We start from the raw sequence: 26,417 nt of genomic DNA, 5'->3' as shown, positions 1-26,417 counted from the left end.
AAATAGATCGTTTTTTTTTAAATAAAAAGAACTCCTGTCATCTACATTATAGCGCCGATTCCCTTATGTAGGAGATAGGGCACTTATAATGTGGTGACAGAGCCTCTTTAACAGAGTACATGGAGCCCAGGTTGCTGCACTTACTGTCCTTAACCAATCATTTACTCCTTTCTTGGCTTCAATGTTAGCTGAAAATGTGCTTCTTTTATTTTTAGATTTTCTATGTGCCTAAATATCTTTGAAAACTTCTTTCTTGTATTTTAGGTTTCTGATCAACAAAGTTACTTCATCATCTCTCTGATCTTATGCATCGGTTTGGCATTATTTGTTTTCATTCGCTCCAGAAACTCGTTTCAGTTCAACGATGACGATTTATCAAAAATTCCTAAAAGCAATAATTACCCAAGTCCTAAAAGGTGAGGCTATTTGTTATGTATGTTACTGACGTTAAGGATGGACCCAAAAAGTAAGCTGCAAATTACTTTTATATGACAAAATCTTCTATCCTGAAGGGGATTAGTCTAATAAGGTAATGTTACTGCTGCTCGTCTTGCAATTCCTGTATTTATATCGGAGTCAGAATCCTGTAAGCCTCTTATTTTTTTGCTTTGAGCTCACACCGGTCGTTCTAGCGTAAGTAAACAATTGCTCATTTAGATATTCATTTTGTGCTTTGATCAGAAACCTGACGCGTTTGAGTCATCGAATAAACTAGCAATTTATGCAGGATTTCTGTTAATCAATATTTGTGCAATTTGCACGTTTTACTTTGAAGCAGAAATCCAGTCTAAACCCTCTTCTAATGTCATAGATACAAGTGAGGAGATCACATTGGTGAAATCTGATCTGGGGCCGCCACTCATTTCAAGAACACAAGACCTCAATACAGCGCCCTGTGGCATTTCTCAGATATTTGTTACTGGAAATCGGACCGGTGGATTCGCACGTGGCAGATTTTGTTGCAGAAAACGGATTTGTTCCATTCATCTGAATGGAGTTGTTTCTGCAGCAAGCAAATGGATTTCTGCAAGTTGCGTTCAGTTGAATGGAACTCCTTTTCAATTGCAGAAATTTCTGCAACAAAATCTGCCGCATGTGAATCCACCCGAACGGTCTAAGCAACATAACATTCAAGTCAACAGAAGCATTTTTTTAGGATGTCTGTCTGGTTCAGGCCATGTTCATACATTGTGGATTCTGTTCAGGTTTATGTATATATTTCACACCTAAATCACGCCAGAATCTGCTGCAGTTCTGCCGGCAACGCATGTCAATGGGGTTTTTCTTCCCCACTCAACGCTCCGGGGAAAAAAAATCTTGAAATGACTGCAATTCTAAGCCTCAGCTGCAAATTTCACTGAAAATCCACTGCCTATTTGCTGTTGCAAGTTCTGACCGATTGAACGTGGTTTTACAATAACCGAAATCTCTGAGCAGTGCAAAAGGGGTAGGAGCGTCTCTATAGAGCCATTTTTTTGTTTTTTTTTCTTAAAATCTGTGGCGCTCTGTAAAACAGACTTCAGAAATGTGATCTTTTTGCATGTTTCTATGGCATGTTAAAAGATCATTTTTAACTGCATTTCCCCCTTATAATATCCTTTTATTCGTTCTTCACTATCTTCATGTCATGTCAATTGAGCGGTTTAACCACTGTGCTTTCCTGTGTAGTAGAGTACCTGTCAGTGCTAGTATAGTCCATACCCTGTTATGTCACAGGTATAGGTAGTTAGAGCCCACCCATACAGCCCCCATATGACCCAGCCATACATGAAATCCAATGTGCATATGAATGTTGTGTGATGTGGTTGTATCTTTAATAAGTGATTTATCTATAGCCAAGTAAATGTCTCATGGACTGTTTGTTTGTTATTTTTCTTCTTTAGGTGTTTTTCCTCCTATGATGATATGAATCTTAAGCGAAGAACCACATTTCCTCTTATCCGTTCCCAGTCATTTCACCTATCAAGTAAAGAAGGTATTTGCATTGTGTTCCATATGACACAGACTTGTACCATGTTGTTACACTTCTGATTTCTCACATGCATGTTCTATGTGTTGATCTACACGTTCCTTTATTAGGCCTCACATCCCAAGCAGGAAAGTCATTTCATGAACCATATGGATTGTGATGGTTTTTAAAAAACAAACTACATGGTCTTGAGTAAAGAGAAATGTAAAGATCCCAAATACACTAAAAAACGCACGTAATTGGATCAAGTCTCCTGCACTTTGTTAATCCTCAGAAAATTCTGTGGGAATGTTTGTGATAACATATTGGCTATTGTTGCACCAGTTGTTTTGCGTTGTATGAATGAGGCATTCAATGGAATATTACACTACAACTATTCAGTCTATAGTACGTTGCACATACGTATAATATGCACTGTTTAGGGGTCTATTATTCCATTCTGGAGGCCATTTATCGCACCTAAAAAAGCAGTCTGAGATGGAGCACACTTCATGCTTACCCCCTTGAAACTTACTGCTGCCGTATTTCTAGTCCTGAAAAAAAGTCACTACGTAAATGCGTTATGTGCTGACTTTGCAAATAACATCTACTGTGACCCTTGATTCTAGCCACAACCCAGTGATGAGGCGGCCTGTCTGAATAAGGCTGGGTTCACACATAGCAAAAAAATTCCATTGCAAAGGGGAAAATCCACTGTAAAAGAATGACAAATACCGTACGCCACATATAGAGAAAGCTGCAGATGTATTTTTATTTCTGCAGTGTGTAAATGTAAAACGCTCACTTGCATTGTACTACAGTACTCTTGCATATTTTCCGATTTAGAATCCGCTACATGTGAACTTGGCGGTCACAAACATTTTATGGTTTGGCAAAGTGCGTTTTTACATGATTTACGGCTGCATGATCATTTACCAATGCATGGCTGAATGCTAAATTTTTGTAGTTTAAAGGGAACATTTCACTAGGACAGGCCACATGTATATAAACTTCATTTGTAAGATGCCCTAATAATTTTGATCTAGTGGGTTCAGCTGTGGTAACCAAACATCCTCCCAAAGTGCTGATCAGATGGCTGACCAGCAGCTTTCCCTTACATGTCCTACCACTCTCAATGGTCTTGGGCATTCGGCTGAGTGGGCATGGATCATGACACACTTCCTGTAATCCTGTGCCCTGATTTTTGGAGTTTCCTGCAGGGACGGTTGTTCTGGTGCTTAGAGGGGATATTTCGGGAATCCAATTGCACTCTCTAGTTTTAGTTTTTAATTTAAACGGATGCTGAACTGGGGGGAGAAGATCTGTAAAAATAAAATGGAAGAGCTACTTACAACATGTCCTTTTCATGTTGCAGAACACTACAACAGAAAATAATTTGTTACTATAAGATTCTTCACCGGTTACTCTAAGGCCTCATGCACACGACCGTAGCCATCTGCATGGCCGTGATTTCTGGGTCGGCCATCCACCGAGTGACAGCCGTGAGCCACCCGCAAATCGCGAGCTGTGCATTATTTTCAATGAGCCCGGACTCCAGAACACGGCCGTAATAAGGCTTGCCCGTTCTTTCTGCAGTCCGGACTCCGGGGCCATGCACGGACCATGAAAACCACGGTCGTCTGCATGGCCCCATAGGAATCCCGTGGATTTTCGGGGGAATTGCGGCTGCAAAAGCACGTTTGTGTGCATGGGGCCTTATATTTGGATAGTTTTACATTTATATCTGCAATGTTGCCTTATCCGCCTCTCTGGAACGTAATAGCTTGACAGAAAATTCTTAATTGTCAAATTTGTGCTTTCCCTTTTAGCCTGGAGTAGCTGTTGCGGTGTCGTGCATGCATTAGAGAAGAGAAGTAGATGTAGTGCAGGCGAGAGGAAGACACAGTCTTCAGAGTCATTCTGAATTCATCCCCAGGCAGAAGTAGCCCAGCGCCGAGAAGTTTTTCATATATAGCCATTTAACCTATATAGTCTGCACCAGTATAATAGGTATTCAGTATCAATCTTCCATAGCATTTCACGTCATATACAAGTGGTGGATTTGGGTAATGTTGACTACTTACCATATTGAGTTACTCGTTTTTATGTCCTAAAAGTTTTCAGGTCCTCTTAAGATGGCCAAACCGATGGAGATGGTAGTTGTAATATAAGAAAACCATAAGAAAGGATTACTAGGATTTAATGTCCTCCGAAAAAGATGGAAGAGAACCGTTTGTCTATGGAATAGTTCAGGATTTAATTTAACACCTTCACGACTGCCATATGGCTATTTATGTTCCAACTGCCACGTCTCAACATCCCCGCTGTAGATAGCCTCAAGCCCCCCTTCCTCCTGTATAAAGCGCCACCTAAACTCACACTAGTAGTAGAATCTCTAGTGTCAGATTGTTTTGTGCCAGGGATTCCACTTCTAGAGAGAGCCCCTGATGTCACTGTCCACAGTTAGGGTCTCTCTATAGGAGTGGATTCCGCTACTTGAGAAGCCCCTTGCACTACTATCCATATATGGACAGTGATGTCAGGGGCTCTCTCTAGGAGCAGAATCCCCGGCCACTGACTGGGGAGTCTGCTACTGGAGAAACCCCTGGCGTCACTATCCATATATGGACAGTGACGTCAGGGGCTGCTACTGGAGCAGAATCCCTGGCCACAGCGCTGCCAACACTCAGGCAGGGGGTTCCGCTTTTAGGTTTATCCCCTGATGTCACTGTCCATATGTATATTCATAATTGTCCATATATGGCAGAGACATCAGGGGCTCCCTCTAGGAGCGGAATTATGGGGGGATGGCGATGTCTGCGGGGAGAGTGGCGCTTTCTACATGGGCACTGGCATTATATGGGCACTACCTACAGGGGGCACGGTTGCGATATCTACATGGGCATTATCTACAGTGGGAATTGTGGCACTATGGTGGCACGATCTACATGCGCACTGAGTTTTTGTTTTTTTTGTCCCAGCTGCTGAAAACACCAAACAACTAAAATTCATCCATATTTTTTTTTTTAACTTCCATGAAAGACGGATGACAAATGGCGGTGAAAAATTGTCAGACGGATGGGAAATGGATTACATTTTTGAGCCACATTGATGCAAAACTCCCATGAAAAACTGACCTTTGATCCATTGTTAACTGCCCTTTTTGTCATGTCCTTTTTCAGCCTTCTAATCTGCTCACGGCGATCCAGGGTGATTGAGCGAGAAGACGACTAAGGGCCCATTCAGACGAGCGTGAATAACGTCTGTGTGCTGTGCATGTAAATCACGCACAGAACACGGACCCATTGATTTCAATAGGGCCGTTCACACATGCGTGAATTTTCACGCAGCGAGAGTCCGCTGCATAAAACTCACTGCATGTCCTATATTGGTGCGTAAAATTTCACGCACCTACGCGCCTATTGAAGTCAACAAGTGCGTGAAAACTACGCACCGCACACAGATGCACATCCATGTGCGGTTCGTGATTTGCGCATTAATTAGTTTGAAAAAAAAAAGATGTGCTTTGCGAGTGTGTGAATCTGATACGCTCGTGTGAATGTAGCCTAATTGTTGTGCGCGTGTGTATCATAAATCTGTATTCAAAAATAAGGTTTTTGTTTTTCACATTTTTAGCGATTTGTCTGCTCATAATAAATTAAAATCATGGAATTAATTAAACTAATCCAGAAAATGAAAGCCCCATAAGTCTTTTAAAAAATAGGTGTGATAATCAAAGCGTTCCAAAGATATTATCGTTTAAAGAAGTGAATATCAGAAATGGAAAATGTGACCTGGACACACGGGCATCAATGACCCTTGGTCATGAAAGGGCTAATGAATTCCTGAAATATATATTCGTTGAACCATAGAATCTTTATCTCAGCAGAGAGAATGTGGTTTTCTCTATAGGAAATCCTTAAAATACAATGACTGACTGTGAAACTGCAATGTTGGGGGAAATCATCAGAACATGACTTGTTGGGGTTCTTTTTAAGGGCTGCATTTTAAAAACCCTTCTGTACATGTGAGAAGTGTTTGGTCTTTTCCTCTCCTCATTGACTACCACTATTATCTGTCCTCAACAACCTTCATCATGCCAATGTGTACACAAATTATTCAGGTTGTTCTGGACTGACCATACTTTCTATAAAGGAGAATATCCCATCAAGTCATAGGATTACGTCTCCTTTTCGCTGGTTATTTATACAAAGTTCCAAAACACAGAAGGAAAAGACTGAAGTATTATTTTTTTTATGGGGAATTATTTAAGTGAATGATCATTGGTTTTGAACGTTTTTTTTTTTTGTTTGTTTTTTTTTGTTTGTTTTTTTTTGTTTTTACGCATCATCAATAACCCCTTTCCGCCTTGTGCCCCTATAGTACTTCACGGTGAGCATGTACCCGCACTATCACTTGCGGCTGCTGGCTGTATTATGCAGCCAACCCTCCGCTCTAACGGTGGGATTGGAGAAGACAAGATGGCCCCCAGTCTGCCACGTTCGAGAGCCTTTTAGGCCCTACAAAAGAAAGTTTACATCAGCAGCTTTGTTTCAGAAATTTCTGCAATTGAAAATCGGTTGCATTCATCTGAATGTGGTTGTTTCTGCAGCCGGTGCATGATTTCTGCAAGAACCGTCCAGATAAATAAAAAATATTTTTTTCAGTTGCAGAAATCTGCAATAAATCTGATGCGTGCGAACTTACCCCAACACTGACCGGCATAATACTACACTGCAATACACAAGTATCACAAAGTATTATAGCAGCGAGGGGCTAAAAGAAAGAAAAGTTCAGTAACGTTTAAGGAAAAAAAACGATTTGTGACAACCCGTACTTTAAAATGTAAAATATTCTGCACAGTAGACTCTGTATTAAAAAAAAAAAAAAAAAAAAAAAAAAAACCCTGTAAAACAGCCAGCACAATTGTTTTTTTTATTTTTTATTTCTCGCCTCTTAAAAAGCAATAAAAAGAAATCTAAATGTATGTACCCCAAAATGGTACCAATGAAAACTGCTACTTATCCCGCAAAAAATCCGTTTTCCTTATAGCATCAACGGTAAGAAAAAAAGTTACTGCTTGTAGAATGTGGTGCCAAAAAACAAATTAGCAGTAAAAAATAAAAGCTATATAAATTTGGTATCGCCTTAATCATAGTGACCCACAGAAGTGATTTATAGTGCACGATGAACACTGTAAAAAGAAATTGCGAAAAACAATGCCAAAATTAGTGATTTATCCCATTATGCCCCCCCCCCCATAGTGAAACCAAGTTAGGCTCTGTTCACATCTGCATTGGGGTTCCGTTCTGACGTTCCGTCGGAGGTTTCCGTCAGACTACTCAACTACGCTATTGCTTCCGGAAAAATAGATGTCCGGTGCACAAAAGAGGCAAACGGAAACCACGGGCGCCGACTCCGTCACCAATGGAGATGCAAAACCTCTGGTTTCCGTCGGTGTCTGCTTGTGTCTGATCAGGGTCCTGTCCTGTACAGCTCCTCCTGCAGCAAACAAGCCATTATACGGCTATGTTGATGGAAAAATAAAGCTACATTTTTTTTGGAATGCAGAGATGAGAAAAAAAAATAAGAATAGTCTCTGGGCAGTTCTGTGTAAATAAAGTTTGGTCATTGTATAATTTTTTCAGCTTTCTAATATATTGTGTGCTTCAGTTACTCACCACCGTGGGGCACTCTGTCATACTGTACATGTACGTAGGGGTATGAATAAAATACACTTTGTAATTCATACGTTTTTTTTTTCCATCATAATTCTTTAAAAAGGATGTATTTAGTCTAGTAAAATGTTACTGTGCATTTCACTCAACAGAATATTTGCAGTAAAATGTTCTAACCAAAGTTTGTCCAGATGTTACGGTACAGGTTATTAATCTCGTACATTGTCCTACTAAATTCTAAAATTCTTTATTATTTTTTTTCCCTAGTGGATCCAGATGACTTGTACATTGTGGAGCCATTGAAATTCTCTCCAGAGAAAAAGGTAAGATTTGTTTCTTTATGACTTTGTTTAAAACTATTGAAACATTTGATTAGGCCATTTTCCACCTCCTGATGGCACTAAAATGTGGTGATGCAGATTTTTCTTCAGTTATAGCACACACCTGCTGGTGCATGTACAGTGTTTGACCAACAGGTGGCGATCATTCAAAGCAAAAATAGTTACTTTTTTTTGTTTTGTTTTTTTTGTTTCAATTTTGTTAAATTATATTCGTTACTATTGTTTCTAAGGGCCTGTTCACATCAGCATTGGCTTTCCATTCCGGGGTTCCGTCTGAGGTTTCCGTGGGGTGAACCCCGCAACGGAAAGTCACTGAAACCACAGCTTCCGTTTCTGCCACCATTGATATCAATGGTGACGGAAACCTTGCTAATGGTTTCCATTCGTCACCATTCCGGCAGGTTTCCGTTTTAACGACGGAATCAATAGCGCAGTCGACTGCGCTATCTATTGCTTCGGAAACCTCTGACGGAACCCCGCAACGGAAAGCCAACGCTGATGTGAACAGGCCCGAACTCCTACATTGCCACCAAAAGGATTTTTTTTCCACAACATCTCATATAACCATAGAGAACAATGTAATCAGGGCACCTCCATTTTTGGCACTTGATGCAAATCAATAAGAGATTAATGTAAATTAGTGGTCCTCAGCCAGTGGCTCAGGAGCCACATGGGGCTGGTGACCTCCAGTTGTGTGACTCGCGATATGATCCCTGAGTATTATATGCATTGATTACTATAAGATTTCTGAGTTGACTTTATTGAAGACCGCAGCATAACCCATCACTCTGATCGGTAGGGGTCGGAGATTCAGATTACACCCCCATTAATTAGCAGTGTGATGGGGCAGCGGCGCTTATACTGTAAAACGCTAACACACTTTGTAGGCTCTAATACTGTGATGCAACGCTACAAGTGCCGATAAAAACAAGGGGACATATACGAAAACACAGAAAAAGGCCATACTTACAAATGGACACAGCCAGGTCAGAAACGCTGATGAAGGAGTGAGCAGGTGCTTTAAATAATAATAGCCACTCCCACTAGTCTTGAGGGGAGTGGTGTGTGTGGTGCATGGGATGTGCAGTAAGAAATAATAACTGAATAGTGTGTGTGCAAGTGTAATACTATGAGTGAAATATAGGGGGCAGTAATGAGTGAAGTGCCTCAATAGAAATAAATGGATAATGGGGTGCAAGTGTGTGAAACATGGAGGGATAGTGTGTACGTCATGAGGCACAACATGTATAGCCAGGTAGAAGCCTATTTGTGACGCCTTGATAGTTCATAGAGCGGGCTACCCTGCTTGCTATGCCAAACAACAACACACCATGCTCTCCCAGCATCAAAGACCCGGCTGTGTCCAAGAGACGCGAATATACGTAGTAATGAAAAATACCTGGGGTATTAGTAATCATTTTGGCCAAAAGGATGCAAGCTCGCAATCCACGACAAGGATCCTCAGCATTTTTCAGACCGTGCAGTGAGGGAAAACGGTGCTTGTCAGCTATCCTTTAAATAGCTGATCGGCGATGTCGAGGGTTGGACCCCCACCGATCAGATATTGATGGCCTATCCTGAGAATAGATCATCAATTTTATCTCTCCTGGCAGCACCTTTTTTAATTATTTTACTGATTATGAACTAATATTATTTTTTTTCTTCTATTTCTCGGTTTTCAGAAAAAGCGTTGCAAGTACAAAACTGAGAAGATTGAGACAATTAAACCTATGGATCCGTTAAAAGCACTCCCAAACGGGGACATAAAAACAAAAAAAGAATTCACAAACCAGAGAGACTTTTCAAATATGGGTGAGGTGTACCACTCTTCCTACAAGGGTCCACCTTCTGAGGGCAGCTCAGAGACCTCTTCCCAGTCAGAGGAGTCCTACTTTTGTGGCATCACAGCCTGTTCGGCCCTTTGTAATGGACAACCCCAAAAGACAAAAACTGAAAAAAGAGCCATTAAGCGCAGGCGCTCAAAACTTCAGGACCAAGGAAAGTTCATCAAAACATTAATACAGACTAAATCCGGGTCCATGCCTAGTCTGCATGACATCATCAAAACTAATAAAGACTTGACTGTTGGTACGTTTGGGGTTACAACAGTTTCTGGTCGTCTCTAATCTTCACAGGGTAACTGATCGATATTTGGGTTTTTTACTGACTCCGGTACTACGTAAAGAAAGCTCCAGCTGACCATTCAAGGGTTACATGCACAACATGAGTTGGGGTGGTCTTTAAGAACTTGGACCATCTCCTATTTATGGACTTTTTGAGCAAGGAACTTGAGTACTCTTCTTTCTTGAAATGTTTTAAAAGGATTAGATTTTTCGCAGTTTTATTACTGGGGGAAAGAACATTAATACCCAGATTGTTGGGTTTAACTTGAGCTCAAGTTGTTCTGTCCTACCCTGGTGTCGTTCCCGTACTTGCACCTTTCCATATTTATGTGCCTTCTGTCTATTTATAATGCCACTGGAGGAAAAAGCACCAAGTGTGAATGTTTTTGATTTATGTTTTTAGAAAACACATTTAAAATTTTGTTCCTTTTTTGCCGCTTCTTGGAATACCAGGCACCCTACAGCTAAACCATTCCATGAGAAAAGACGCTGATCCTGTGATAAAACACTGAACGGTAGAATATATGCGTGATGTAAATATAGTCGTTATGGGAAAGCCTTTAGCTGCCACGGGTGCCTCCAAATTGAATCCTTTCGTGATGGTGTGTTAGCCTAAATTTTTTACTTTTGACCAGTGTTGAACATAAAGGTTGTGCCATCTGTCCAGCATACACAAATATGACGTTCGTTAAGTTTTTACATAATTGTTATTATTGTTGTGGAGTTTAGGGGACAAATGGGCATAAAACGAAATGCATATCCCATATAAAATCACTTCTTATGGCGAAATGCAGCAGGGAACACAAACTACTGACCACATTTTTCTTTATTTTAATCGTTTGATTTTCTGCCACGTAGCCCTACTTAGAAGTATTTCCATAACCTCTGAGAACATCATCTGCATCATAGTTTCAATTCATAGTGATCTTAAGAGTAACTTCACACGTGGCGGTTTTCTAAAAATGCTGAGTTTTTTGGGCCGCGTTTTATTTTTTTTTCTCTTGCGTTTGCAGCCAAGAACGTTTCGGCCAGATGTTGGATTAAAGTTAATGGGGAAATATAAAATGCACTAAAGTGTTGGTTTTAGGGGTCAGTGCCTCATTTTTTTTTTTTTTTTACATTGCAGTAATGCTCGCTGTGGCGTTTTTCTCCTATCGACCTCCATTGAGTTTTTGTTGCCTCTTCAAAAAAAAACAGAAGTGTCAATGTGTGTTGCGTTTTTTTTGTCGTTTTTCCAAATAAATCGTGTGTTGCAAAGAGGAGTATTTGCATCGCATGATCTTTTAATCCCATGATGAGCAATGTGAAAAACGCCACAAAAAACACAGGTGGCAAAACACACCATTTGCGAAAAAAAAAAAACTAACAATGTTTTTTTGATGAAGTTTGGATTAAAAGTACAGTATTTAGTATTTTATCGGTGTAGAGAATCTGGTCCTAACCGATCCCTGCTGTTACATCTATATCAAGATGAGGCCGAAATACATACATGGTTAGACGAAAGCCTTGTACTATATGTGATGATGTGGCCAAAAAATATATAATTTTTATCCCTCCTGAAAAGTCAATCTAGTCCCCACATCTGTACTACTTGAGGGTCATTAGATTTGCTTGAATGACTTTTAAAATACTATTTCCTCAATTAACAGAACCCTATAAAACCACAAAGTGGTCAGGAAACTTGTACTGTGAATTTTAATTTGCAATGCTTTACTTTTATGGTTTTAGCTCCAAGACTAACATGGAATATTTTGCCTAGCTAGGCGTTCCATTGTGAGAGGTAGAAGAATCCAGTAATACAGGCAGTTCGATGTAGTTTTGTTTTTGTTTTTTTCCCAACCGATACTGAACAGGAAAGTTGACAAAAAATGTTGGATCACCCTGTAGATTTTTATAAGTCTAATCTCAAAGAAAGTTAAAAATGCCTTTTGGGTTATATGGTCTTCTTACTTTGAATAGATTTGTCACACTTGTTGATGGCTAGTAGTTTTGACTCATTTCATGGCTTGCCCCTTTTTTTGACCATACAATTCATATTACTGTTTTTAGTACTTTTTACCTTACACAGACCAAATACAAAAAATATTTATCGTTATTTAGGTAGACCAAACCTTCCATTGAGATGCTGCACCTAGTTGGATTTTGTGCTCGATCACATGTTGAATATATGCCGTGTGTGTTTGTGTTTTAAGTCCATGGGTTTAACGTGTTTGTCTAGCTTGCGTAGTGTAAAGACTGAATATCTGTATAGTTTAAGCATTTTGTTAAGTTTTCATGTGGTATGTATAGCATCGTTTTTTTTGGGGAATGGGGAAGGATGTTCTTTTGATTTGACAGCTGCTGGTTGTATTTTTTTTTTTCTTTAAGTACTGGTTCCACGTAACTGTTGTATTAATTTTAATTTCCCTTTTTGAGAAAAGGTTATATAATGCTTCGTTCACATCTGCGTCAGGGTCCCGTTCTGACATTCCTTCGGACTTCCGTCAGAACGGGACCCTGACTGAAACAAACTAAAACCATAGGTTTCTGTTTGCATCACCATTTATTTCAATGGTGACTGATCCGGTGCCAATGGTTTCCGTTTGTCTCGGTTGTGCAAGGGTTCCGTTGTAGACTACCGTATTGATTCTGTCAAAATGACACCTAAGGTGCTACTTTTTGCTGCTTTGTCAATATCTAGTTTTCTTTTCTTATTGCAGATCAAAAACACTGAGCGAGAACATTTTTTTTTTTTTTATCATAAGTCATTTAGTATTTTTTTTATGTCCATATCCTTCAGATTTGCACATTGTTTATTGAGTACTTGGGATAAGCCGTCAATATTAGATTGGTGCGGGTACGACTATCCACACCCCTGCTGATCAGCTATTTGAATAGGCTGTTGTGCTCATACGAGCGCCACAGCCTCTTCCTTATCTACATGGTTCTCCTCACTCGTACTTGTACATGCCGTTACTGTTGTAGTGGCCGTGCAAGGTATTGCACCACTATCCCATTCAAGTGAATGGCACAGTGGTGCAATACCTTGCACAGCCGCATAAACGGTAATAGCGTGTGCAAGTACGAGTGAGGAGAACCATGTAGATAAGGAAGACGCTGGGGAGCTCGTGCGAGTGCCACAGCCCTATAAAACAGATGATGGTTGGGGCTGCCGAGAGTCAGATCACTAATCTAATATTGATGGCCTATCCTAAGGATAGGCCATTAATTTTAGAAACCCGGATAACCCCTTTTAAATGGGTATTTCCAACTGAACGGGATTTGCCATATATGTCTGATTGGTGCAGGTCCCAAAGCTAGGACCCTCCTCTATCTTCAGAGCAGTTGTCGCCTGCTGCCACATCCAGGCGGAGAATGAGGTGGACACTGCTCTCTCCATTCATTCCTATAGGCATTGCAGAGACAGAAGCAGCCACTTGCTCCAATAGAAATGAGTGGAGAAAGCCATGCACATGCTCGATTTGTTCCCGTAACTTCTATGGGAGTAAATGGCAAAAGCCGTGAACGTGCGCGCCCACCTCTACATTCATTCTCTACAGGGAACTGCAATAAACCTATCCTATTGTTATGCCATAAATGTTTGTTGGTAATAACCCTTTAAGTGGCCTGTGAAGTTGAAAGACTCCTGGAATGCTGTAGTTTACTGATCTTCTGCCTAGAGTAACTGAGGTGTGAGCTATTTTTATTGCCAAGAAGTTACTGATCTGTCGATGTCGAAACATCCATGACCTAGTTAACTAAAGGAAACGAGTTGTGTAAACGGAGAATGTATCCAGTATCACATCACGTTTCTGGGTTTACAGCTCTTCACGTAGCCTTTTTATGTGTGGTACATTGATTAAAATGCCCGTGATGTGACCACAGTTATCGAAGGCTTTAAGTATCAGGAGCATGTCGTTGCCACAGGACAATGTAATCTCTTTTTTTTTTTTTTTAAGCACTTGCTATGTTTAAGACCTAACATTTCCGGGAAGAATAAGCGGTTAGGCTAAGTAATATTCGCTGGGAAAATACATTTATGTATCAAGTGTTACTATAATTGCCCTTGCCAGGCAGAATTATTTTTTTTGTTTGACCTGCTATTTTAGGATATACGTAATGTCCACACGCTTAAAGAGGCTCTGTCACCACTTTATAAGTGGCCTATATTGTACATGATGTGATCGGCGCAGTAATGTAGATTACAGCAGTGTTTTTATTTAGATATACGATCATTTTTGACGGAGTTATGACCTATATTCGCTTTATGCTAATGAGTTTCTTAATGAACAACTGGGCGTGTTTTACTTTTTGGCCAAGTGGGCGTTGTGGAGAGAAGTGTATGACGCTGACCAATCAGCGTCATACACTTCTCCCCATTCATTTACACTGCAGATAGCGATATAGCTATATCACTATGTGCAGCCACATAAACACACTATAACGTTACTGCAGTGTCCTGACAATGAATATACCTTACCTCCAGCCAGGACGTCATGTGTATTCCGAATCCTGTCACTTCTATAGCGTCTCTTTGATCTTTACAGCAAGGCAAGCGTAATCTCGTTTGAAATGACAGGTTACTTCGTAATCTCGCGAGATTACACTTGCCTTGCTGTAAATATCATAGAGACGCTATAGAAGTGACAGAATTCTGAATACACATGACGTCCTGGCTGGAGGTAATGTATATTCATTGTCATGACACATGAGTAGCGTTATAGTGTGTTTATGTGGCTGCACATAGTGATATAGCTATATCGCTATCTGCAGTGTAAATGAATGGGGAGAAGTGTATGACGCTGATTGGTCAGCGTCATACACTTCCCTCCACAACGTCCACTTGGTCATATAGTAAAACACGCCCAGTTGTTCATTAAGAAACTCATTAGCATAAAGCGAATATAGGTCATAACTCCATCAAAAATAATCGTTTTTCTAAATAAAAAACACTGCTGTAATCTACATTACTGCGCCGATCACATCATGTACAATATAGGCCACTTATAATGTGGTGACAGAGACTCTTTAAACCTGCCCTTTTTGGATTTGAGCGCAACAAGTATCACTTCATGTGTTTTTGTTATATTGCAGTTCTCTTTAGTATGTCTAAGGTACCACACATCAGTCTTGGTGAGAAGACAACCCCTAAATGATAGAATTGATCGTAATGCCAATTTAATGAAAACAAATGTATTAATGGATCCTGGTTTGGGACCATTTTCCCTGGCCCTGAGCCTGATGTTGGATATAACACTTCAATGAATGTAAAATAAGTAATGCAACTCTGCAAATCGTATTGAAAATTCCCAACGTTCTGTGTCTACAGCACCTATGCAGACCTGTGTCCCCATTGTAGACTACGAATCATTCCTGTGTTTAGTCTGATCCTATAGTCATAAACTGTATAAACCCTTTCCTCTGCCCCCTCTCATACCGACTAAGTTAGCAAGATGAAATGATAGGAGCATCCGGCTGTACAGGGTTTGTAGTCTAACGGTCGGCCGGGTTCCCACGTAGCCAAGCGCTGTGGAAATTTTGCATCACTGACAGTAGATGCAGGGTGAAATTAGATTTTACAAATCTCAGCCACGTTGCGGAAATATACGCAGGAAGGTCGTACATAAAGTGTTCTATGGTGCAATTTTTAAACTCGCAGCATGTTAATTTGTGCTACGTGTTCTGTGCAGAGATTCTGTGTTTGGCCCATAGACTTCAATAGGGAGCATAAATTACGCGCTAAAATATGCAAGTTGCCAAACGCAGTAAAAACTGCTAAATCCGCAGGTGCACGTAAAGTTTGCTGTGATCCATGCTGGACGTTAAAGCCTCAGGTAGAACCGCAGCATTTCCGCAGCAATATGTGCTTTTTGCTGCAGATTTCCGTGACTGATTTACCATCGTTTTTTTTTTTATTCTGCTGGATTTTCTGTTGCAGAAAAGCTGCAGCTCCTTCCTGTGGGAACATGCCCGTAAGGACTGGTGCTGTATGCAAATAGTCTGGTATAACACATCTCACCGTTTTCTCCAAAGTATTTTTTTTTTTTTTGTATTTTAGATGAAATTGTGCGATAAAAAAATTATTCATTGGAAATGTGAGGGGCCTAAGTTCCTTTTGATATGGGAGAAACCTACATTTTCAAATCTTACTATATGAACAGATGTTCTGCTTTTTTTTTTTTTATAAAGTGAAAACAGAATATCGTTCTATAAAGATATTTGTGGCTGGAACCAAATGTATCTTTAGATTTAGGAAAAGTCATCCCTATGCGTATTTATGAAAGTGAATAGAGCAATAAATATCTCCATATTCGGAAAGGGTAATAAGCTGTGTGGAAACTCCTTAGTATCTGTCCTACATGTTTTACATCTATAGTTCATGTCTCCCACCCAGTTCCCGTTGTCCTGCTTGGAGCCTGTTGACTACCTATATACCAGTGGTCTCCAAACTACGGCTCTCCTGCTGTTGCAAAACTACAACATGCAGGGGGTTACGGTTTTGGAACAATTTGAGACCATAAGCGTGCAGGCTACGACCCGATATATAAGGGCTTGTCCACACGTATCGGCATTGCGGGCGGAAAATACGGATCAGAATACAGTAGCAGCAATGTGGGTGAGATTTAACAAATCAAGTTAAAACCGCTGTTAATGGTACGGTATTTCTTCAGAAATTCTGTTACGTGTGGACAAGCCCTAAGGGTATGCTCCCGCGCACCGGATACGCTGCAGATTTTCTGCAACGGAAAATCTGCAGCAGAATCTCTAGAAAAATGCTGGTTATCTGTCACAGAAATCCGCTCTAAATAGTGCTCTTCTTTTTTCCTGCTCATATTGCTGCAGTTTTACCTGTGGATTTAGTGTTAAACATTGGTTATAGCAGCGTATATGTGCACCTGCGGATGTCCATTGGTTTTTACTGCATTTCCGCTGTGTAAATACAGTAAATACCGCAACAACATGAATCTGTTATGGAATTTCTGCTCCCCATTGAAGTCTATGTGCCAAACAGGCAGCATCTCCGCACAGAACACGTAGCGTAAATTGTCATGCTGCGGAATTGAAAAATGCACCGCAGAACATTTTCCGCGCAACTTTTTTTCCCGCAGCCTGGGTATAAGCTCTTCTATATCTCATTCAATTTGCTGCTACTGTAAATGCTGTGGAATTTCTTCACAGAATTCTGTTTCGGATATTCCGCAGCATTTACAGTAGGTGGGATCCCGGCCTAGTCACACGCGGCGTACTTGCATTGTATCTCCACTACGGAAAACTTTACCATGCATGCCTATGGGAGAATATTCTGCAACGTAGAATGTTTGTCATTGGCATACATTGAATTACAATGCAAATACCCCCGTGTGAGCGCACCCTAATACTCTGTAGCTGGGACGTTGCAGGGAGTTTGATATACCTGCAGCTTGGAGGCTGTTGCTTCACATCATTGCGGTCTACCTTGTGAGTTATTTCGCTTATAAGAATAGATTAGGGAATTTCTCCTTCAGTTTCCTAATACTTGTGTACCTCCAACCTAGTGCTACATTTTAATATCGGATACATGTTGCAAAGAGACCAAAGAGTGTTTACTGACCAACCACAACACGTGCATGAATGTAAGTTAAGTAGATCTTGTCATTTATTATTTTTAGTTTAACTTGTATAAACCGGGTTATAGCATCCGCGTATGAACGTACATTAAACTTTTTAAAGGGTCCATTTGCTTGGAACAGCATGGTATTTTATAGGTAACTCCAATACATGTCCCCATGTGCAGGTACAACACAACCTTGACCATCAGATATAATAGACTGTGTATAACCTAACGGTTTCCTCTTGAAAACCTGGAGTTTATTGCTCCATATTATATGGTTCTGTCGTGCACAACGCTGGTTTTTGTTTCACGGACCCTCTCACTCCTTATTTTTGGCGGCTTATATTGTTTTCTGAACACAAATGCAATTGTTTCCCTTATTTGTGATGTCTTTAGATGACTGTATAAAATATGCAGACAGTTTGAGCACCTCAACCTTTATATTTTTTGTAATCTGGTCTTCATGAAAGAAACGGGAAAAAGGAATAAAATGTATCTTTATTTAATTTTCTTTTTTTTTTTGCTTAGAATTTATATGGTGAACAAAAGTAACTCCAGAGCCTTAGTGCAATTTAGAAACTGTGAATTTCCAAATAAATATGAACACTTGTCTGATTCTTTGATTTTATTTTTGTTTCTTATATAAAACTGAATATTCTGAAATCCTGGAAATGCAAATGGCATTCGACATAACTAGCCAGAGGTCTGAATAGCAGCATGTTTTTATCTGCTATAATGACTTTATCAATCCCAAAATGCTGTCATGGGTCAGGTATGTCTCATTGCAATCCATTTCTCTTCGAGTAGATATAAACTTTATTTTACATGGTTGTTTTCGTAACTCCCATGGGAATCAATGGAGAGAGCATGGCCACCTCGTCTTTTGATCCTCTGTGGCATCTACCTCACCAGGTAGGGTGACCCCTATTCTGGAGTAGAACTGAGGGTTATTCCCATCTAAGAAATGTAACTAATTTAAAGTACTTATTCCACTGGAAGACATGCTGGTATATGGCTAGGGTATGTCATCACTTCCAGATCAGTAGGGGGTTTGAAAGGCAAGACCCATATTGACCCTCAGAATCAATTGGTGGCAGCACTAGTTAGGTGCTGTAGCTTCTTCACAGTTGTTCCTTGCACAGTGGATTGACCGTATTTACACTGTACAGCAAAAACTGCCAAAGGGGCTTCTTGAGGTCGACAGGAGGGTTCAGGTGTTGGTACCCCAAACAAGCCTGAAGTGATGACCTATTCTAGCAATAACCTTAAAATGTAAATACCTCTAAAAGGAACACTAAAAATCCTCCTATTGGGTCTCAATCCTCATTGTAAACTAGAAAAAGATGTATTAAAAAATTCTATATATATTCCAGGAGATCAGCCATTCTCTCTCCCCAGGCCTGTATTTAGCAGTAAGGCAACTGGCTGCAGCAGGATCTCTCCCCCAGGAATTCGAAGCCCTGTCCTTTTCTTTTATCTGAAAATGGAAAGGGTTTAGGAGGAAAGAACACCTTTTCTCTGCAACGTTAAGGCTCCGTTTAGGTGTGGTTCAAACCGCATCGAAAAATTGCATGCGTTTTTACAGGGACTTTGCGCTGTTTTGATATATAATTTTTTTATTATTGTTTCTAGGTTTCGTGTTTCTTTTAAAATTGATGCCCATTTAAAGAGGCTCTGTCTCCTACATAATCTGATCGGCGCTGTAATGTAGATAACAGCAGTGGTTTTTATTTTGAAAAAAAGATCATTTTTGAGCAAGTTATGACCTATTTTATATTTATGCTAATTAGTTTATTAATAGACGACTGCCCGTGTTTTTTACTTTTCACCAAGTGGGAGTTGTACAGAGGAGTGTATGACGCTGACCAATCAGTGACCAATCCGTGTCATACACTTCTCATTGTTCCAGCCCAGCTTCTTTCGCTGCATAATCACACTGTAACAATGGGCTGGAACAATGAGAAGTATATGATGCAGATTGGTCAGCGTCATGCACTCCTCTGTACAACGGCCACTTGGTCAAAAGTAAAAACACGCCCAGTTGTCTATTAAACTATTTAGCATGAATATAAAATAGGTCATAACTTGCTCAAAAATGATAGTTTTTCAAAATAAAAACCACTTATCTACATTACAGCGCCGATCAGATTATGTAGGAGATAGGGCACTTATAATCTGGTGACAGAACCTCTTTAAGTGTGTTAATAGAAAAGATCAAGTGAACATGACTTATGTGATAATTTAAGCTCAGGTAAATGTATTTTATTTTTTTTGCACATTGTGTGTCAAACGTACTGCCTGCTATGCAAGTTGAACCTGAAATGAGTCAGCACTCTTGGGATACTTTAATGTAAAAGCTACTTTTATCATCTAGTAGATACGTTTCATGTGGCATAACTTTTTTTTTTTTTTTTTACTTTCGTGCGTGGTGTGGGTTCTTGTGGTTTTTTTTTTTTTTGGTTTTTTTTTGTTTTTTTGCATGGTGACTTGTTACCTTTTATTTGATACCAACATGTCACTTTTTGGGTTCTATTTAGGGTGGGTGCTATACCTTTTCCTTATATTCTTTCAATGCTATGAAGCAGGTCCAAAGCTTTTCATGCTTCATTAGTCTTCACTCTACTGGTAAGGCATGCCTCTATTTTTTTTTTTTTTTTTATGTCACTGTGGGGAGGGGGCTTCTTTAATAAGGCCCTAGATGTTGTAAGGCCTTAGGGTATGTTCACACGAGGTCATTACGTCCGTAATTGACGGACATATTTTGGCCGCAAGTACCGGACCGAACACACTGCAGGGAGCCGGGCTACTAGCATCATAGTTATGTACGACGCTAGGAGTCCCTGCCTCGCTGCCGTACAACTGTCCCGTACTGTAATCATGTTTTCAGTACGAGACAGTTGTCCGGCAGGGACTCCTAGCGTCGTACATAAGTATGATGCTAGAAGCCCGGCTCCCTGCACTGTGTTCAGTCCGGGACTTGCAGCCGAAATACGTCCGTCAATTACGGACGTATTGACCTCGTGTGAACATACCCTTATTCACACGAACATGTTTAACGTCCGTGATACGCGCGTGAAAATCATGCGCGTCGCACGGACCTATGTTAGTCAATGAGGCCGTTCAGACATTCCGTGATTTTCACGCAGCGTGTGTCCGCTGAGTAACTCACGACATGTCCTATACTTGGCCGTTTTTTGGGCATCACGCACCCATGGAAGTCAATGGGTGCGTGAAAATCTCGCGCAGCACACGGAAGCACTTCGCAACATTAGATAAAGAAATGAAGCAAAAAATAAAAGCACTGCCTTTATTTCTTTTTCTAAACCTCAAAACCGTGTGTCATAAGAATGGAATATGCGTGAAAATCACGCAGCCACGCAGCAAACACTGACACAACTGCAATGTTCGTGTGAATAGGGCCTAAGTCGGGTGCAGATGTTAGATGGGCATTTGGCAATTTTAGAGGTCAAATGGAATGAAGTAACACGACTAGTGGCAGACTGTACACAGGGTGTGTTTGTAGTCTGTTACACCAGATTAGCGTTGGACTACAAAAGAATAGGACATTTTAAGTTTAGGTCTATTGCAAAGTTAATTGATTCATCTTTCTTCTCTTTTTTTTTTAAAAGCTACATTGGGGGCATAACAAAAAATATTGGTTGCGAAGGTGGACACAGCCTTTGTCTAAACAGACTAAATAATCTTGTAATAAAAGTCAAAATTTTTGATTTTTGTTACTAGGGGGCAGTGCACTCTGGGAGCTCCTACAACAGGATTTATTAACATGACTGTAGAAGGGTGTATTCACATGTGGCAGATTTGTTTAAGGATTGGCCTATTTTGGGCCCACAGGACCGTGTTTTTTTTTTTGGTTTTTTTTTTTGGTTTTTTTTTTTAAATTATTTGCTTTTTCTCATCAGGGCATTCCAAGAGCTATAACTGTTTTTTGTTTTTTTCATTCAGTAAAGCTGTATGAGGGCTTGGTTTTTTTTTTTTTTCCCCCCCCAAGTTTAAGGGTACGAACACTGGCCTCCCGGGATTACGTTGCAGGCAATGTAACCGTTGCAGTGGTCACATGGGGTGAAATGTCATCCCTGGAGGCCGGACTAGAGAGGAAGCAGGGAACTCTGGGTAAGTATAACTTTTTTTTATTTTTTCTCTTTCTTACTTGCGATTTTTTTTTTTTTTGCAGCAGAATCGCAAATGTCACAACACACACTACTTTGTTGCGGGTTTAAGCACCCCAATGAGTTATTTGAGGGAAAACCTGCAACAGAAAAGCTGCAATTCCGCAGCATTAATTGACGTGCTGTGGTTGAGGAAACTGCACGTCAATTTGTGAGGTTTTTTCTGGCTGCTTTTTTTCCGCTGTGTGGGGATGTGATTTGTTGAAATTTCACCCACACTGCTGCTACTGTCATACGCTGCGGAAAATCTGCAGTATTTACGCTATGTGTTTGTACCCTAAAAAAAACAAAACTATCTTTTCTACATGTCGTTACGATAGATATAGGATACCACTGCAATTTTGTAAAGTTTCTACTAGATTTAAAAAAGAAAATGTATTTAAAAAAAAATGTTTTTTTTGGGGGTGGGTGATCTAATTTATTTGATTAAATTTTAATGAACTTTTTTTTTCCCCACTAGAAGACTAGGAGCTGTGATCCCTTGATCGCTACTATAATGCTTTGGAATACATAGTATTTCAAAGCATTAATGGTGGTCAGTGTAAAACTGACAGGCAAGCTATTAGGGCTAGTTCACACAGTGGATTCTGCATGGTGGATTCCGTTGCAAAATATGCCTCGAAATTATTCCTGCCATTGGCAGGAAGATACCGCCTCCTATTGACTTCAATGGGAGGTTTGGGTGGAATCCACCCGACGGTTGAGCATGTGGCTTCTTTTTCCCGCTACTGAAAAAAAAAAATTCAGCTAGTGGCAAAAAGAAGCATCTGACTCCCATTGTAATTAATGGGAGGTGGATTTTTGCTGCAAACTTCCTCCATGTGAAAATACCCTTAGGCCTTATTTACACGAACGTGTTAAACGTCCGTGGGATGGCCGTTGAAACAGCGTCCGTCCCACGGACCCTATGTAATTCAATGTGGCGTTCACACAGCCGTTGTTTCAACGGACTGTGTGAAAATAGGACATGTCCTATCTTTTCACACATGCCTCCATAGACTCTCAACTATGGGGGATGCGTGACGGATGCACTCCGGATGTGAAAAATGGCAGTTTTTCACATCTGAGATACGCAGCATTCGTGTGAATAAGGCCTTAGGCCATACTTCTGGCAGAGCTGGGGGCCTCTATCAGGCTGTTGGCTGCCATGGGAATGCATCGGCACCCTGCGATCACATCGCATGGCACTGATGGGTCCTGTGACCTTTTTTTTAACTCAATAACTGCAGAGTTCCAGACCTTCTCTGGCATTAACGTCAATAAGAAAACTGCCCCGGGAGCTTCATGGCATGGGTTTCCATGGCCAAGCAGCTGCATGCCAGCCTTGTATAACCAGGTTCAATGCCATGCGTTGGATGGAGTAGTGTAAAGCACACCCCCACTGGACTCAGAAGCAGAGGAAAAGTGTTCTGTATGGTGACTAAAAATGTCAAGTCTGAATTTCAGGGTAGCTTCCTTCTCCCTGTTATTCCACACCGAATAACCACCTCTGTAAATTGAAACCTGAATGCATGCATGGAAAGAAGTAAACCAGCCAGAGATGTTGGTACACAGCTTTCCTCAGATAGGACAGGAAGCCAACTAACTTTTATTCAGAACAAAAAAGACACATGCCCCCTCCCTAGAGATGTGGGACGTGCTTAAGCCCCCCTTGGCTCCTCAGCTGTAAGTTCTTCTGTACATTCTTCTTTGCATTCCAGGGGGCGGTGTCTTCCATAGGCGTGTTATGCAGGCTCTTTGTGTTCCATGAATCCAATCTCTTTGTGTAATTTACTGAATATATATATATATATATATGTGTAAGGATAATATTTTTAAAACAATATACATGGTAATGATCCCTGACAATAACACTTCTCCATCTGGCAGTCTGATGGACAAGTCTGGGTTTGGCGAGTGCCAGGAGAACGTTACCTACCTGCCTGCATTGTGCCAACTGTAAAGTTTGGCAGGTTGGTTGCGTAATGCTATGGGGTTGTTTTTCAGGTGTTGGCCTAGGCCCCTTAGTTTCAGTGAAGGGAGATCGTAATGCTTCACCATACCAAGACATTTTGGACAATTGTAGCTTCCAATTTTGTGGGAACAGTTTGGGGTTTTGCCCTTTTTTGTTCCAGCACGACTGCTCCAGTGCACAAAGCAAGGTCCATAAATACATGGTTGGCTGAGTTTGATGTGGAAGAATTGGACTGGCCTGCACAGAGTCCAGACCTCAAACCCATCGGACACCTTTGGGACAAACTAGAACGGAGATTTTGAGCCAGGCACTATCGGCTAACATTATCGTCTGACCTCACAAATGCTCTTCTGGATGGATGGGCAAAAAATCCCACAGACACACTCCAAAATTTTGAAGAAAGCCTTCCCAGGTGAGTGGAAGCTGTTTTAGCTGCAAAAGGAGGGGGGGGGGGGGGACGGACGACCAGCTCCATATTAATACTTATGATTTTAGAATGGGATGTCCTAAAAGCTCAGGTAGGTGTAATGTGTAGGTGTCCCAATTATTTTGTCCATATAGGGTATGTTGGTCTGTGTTGTATATTTTTATGCAGTAAGTGATGGGATGGGTAATAAGGTTTGGAATATTACTGTATAAAAGGTGAAAGCAAGGTGTAAATTCTAACATGAATGTAATGCCGTTAGTTCGTATTTCCCATACAATAGCAATACCGTATAGCTAATATCTCAGCAGAGTGATACAAAAACACCAATACTCCGATCTCAACCGCATATACATTTATCATTTTGTTCTAGTGTTGGCTCCCAGGAACGGTTTAGGTGGTGTAGAACGATGTATGTTCCATTTCGGAACGCTTGCTGGGGCTGACTATCTGAAGCTTATGTGGTAAAACCTTTTCTTGAGTCTTTTATGTCTGGAAACTCTGAACATCAAATACTCCAAACCACAAAAGAAACCAAGCTACATCATACCAGTTGTATCTTCATAATCTATGTTGGTTTCACTTTAATGTGTTGTATTACAAATTAGCAAAAGAAAAAGAACAGGCAGTGAAGACCAATACATATATACAGCACCTCAGTTTAGTGGAGTCTTTCGGGAGGAATTTCCGCTGCTGAAAGCAGCGAAAGAAAAAAACAAAACGCTCATGTTTACCCTGACCGTTGTCATGGTGACGCGTACCTCCTTTGCGGTCGGTCCGGCCTCCCTGGATTACGCTGCAGCCCATGTGACCGCTGGGGCCTAAGATTGGCTGCAGCAGTCACATGGGATGAAACATCACCCTAAGAGGCCGGACTGGAGGAAGAAGCATGGAGATCTGGGTAAGTAGTTATATTTTTATTTTTTTCCTGAGTTGAGATTTTTGCGGCGGAATCGCTGCGATTCTGCTGCAAAAGTCGCAACACTTGGCTTTCTGTTGCGGGTTTTGCATCCGCATTGAATTCAATGGAGAAAACCTGCAACACAAAAGCAACGAAAATGCAGCATAAATTGACGTTCTGCGGACGTAAATTTCACACTGCAGGTCAATTTATTAATGTTCGCTTCATTTTCCCCCGCAGCGTGGGCATGGGATTTTCAAAATCTCATACACTTTGATGCTACTGTAAATGCTGCGGAATCTCCGCACAGAATTCCGTTGCTTAAATTCCTCAGTGTTTACACTATGAGGGAACTCGGTCTAAGGCCTTGTTCACACAGTGCAGATTTGATGCAGAATTTGCATGCATTTTTTTAAGCCAAAAAACAGAATTGGATAAGGGATGAAAGCACCCTTGGGCCGGGTTCCCACGTAGCGTAAACGCTGTGGAAATTCCAGAACGGAATTAAAGTAATGATTCATACTTTCAAAGGTTCCCAGTTCTAAGCGGTGTGCCCCACAGTGGCTGGGACCGCTAATATTAAATTTCTTAATTATATATGTGATGAGAATAATAGCACTGTTTCTATCTTTCCAGATGACACCAAACGATGTAATATAATACAGTCTAAGGCCTCATGCACACGACCGTGGCCGTGATTTTCGGGTCGGCCGGCTGCGGACTGTCAGCCGCGGGCCGCCCGCAAATCGTAGGACATGCACATGGCCGCCGTCATTGTTTTCAATGAGCCTGGACCGCAGAAGATGTCCATAATAGGACATGCCCGTTCTTTCTACGGTGCGGGTTCCCGGGCCATGCACGGACCGTAAAAACTACGGTCGTGTGCATGGCCCCATAGAAAAGAATTCTCCCGTGGATTTTTGGGGGAATTGCGGCCGCAAAAACACATTCGTGTGCATGGGGCCTAAGGGCGCTCCTCTTTAGTATAGGGGAAAAAAAAAGCTTCATTTCTCAGAGGCTACAAGCTTTCCCTGCTGTAACAGCTGTGAAGTAGACAAAAAGGTCATAAATAAATACATTCCCTCCTCCCATAGCCACATGGTTTAATAGACACTTCTAATGTTTGCATTAAAGTGGTTTTCCACGATCGGACAGCTGATGACCTATACACCGGATAGGTCATCAGTATATGGTTGGTGCAGGTCTGACACCCGGACCCCGCACAAATCGGCTGCCTCCGGGCGACGGATGTTTTGAATGGTATGCAGTAGTTGGAGTCGGAAGCAGTTGG

At 41.0% G+C, this 26,417-nt stretch overlaps 1 protein-coding gene and 1 long non-coding RNA gene across 6 annotated transcripts in view; one reads left to right on the top strand and one right to left on the bottom strand.

Annotated features, from left to right (window-relative positions):
• The window catches only part of SUCO (SUN domain containing ossification factor), an 89,525-nt gene extending 76,506 nt beyond the window's left edge, over nucleotides 1-13,019 (top strand). For 4 of the 5 annotated variants that reach the window (XM_075833285.1, XM_075833286.1, XM_075833284.1 and 1 more), the window contains 4 exons: nucleotides 265-416; nucleotides 1,884-1,975; nucleotides 7,894-7,949; nucleotides 9,650-13,019. In XM_075833285.1, coding sequence (XP_075689400.1) covers nucleotides 265-416; nucleotides 1,884-1,975; nucleotides 7,894-7,949; nucleotides 9,650-10,093 — 744 coding nt within the window. In that variant the 3' untranslated portion in view covers nucleotides 10,094-13,019. Of the gene's footprint in view, nucleotides 1-264; nucleotides 417-1,883; nucleotides 1,976-3,777; nucleotides 3,959-7,893; nucleotides 7,950-9,649 lie in introns of those variants that run through there. The other variant, XR_012849988.1, reaches the window with a different exon arrangement.
• The window catches only part of LOC142657846 (uncharacterized), a 484,403-nt gene that overhangs the window by 448,676 nt on the left and 9,310 nt on the right, over nucleotides 1-26,417 (bottom strand). The gene's annotated exons all lie outside the window — the stretch shown is intronic.

This window comes from Rhinoderma darwinii, chromosome 7, assembly GCF_050947455.1.
Source record: "Rhinoderma darwinii isolate aRhiDar2 chromosome 7, aRhiDar2.hap1, whole genome shotgun sequence".
Lineage (NCBI taxonomy): Eukaryota > Metazoa > Chordata > Amphibia > Anura > Rhinodermatidae > Rhinoderma > Rhinoderma darwinii.
Note: the sequence above shows the minus strand (reverse complement) of the source record. Positions and strands in the feature narration are given on the sequence as shown.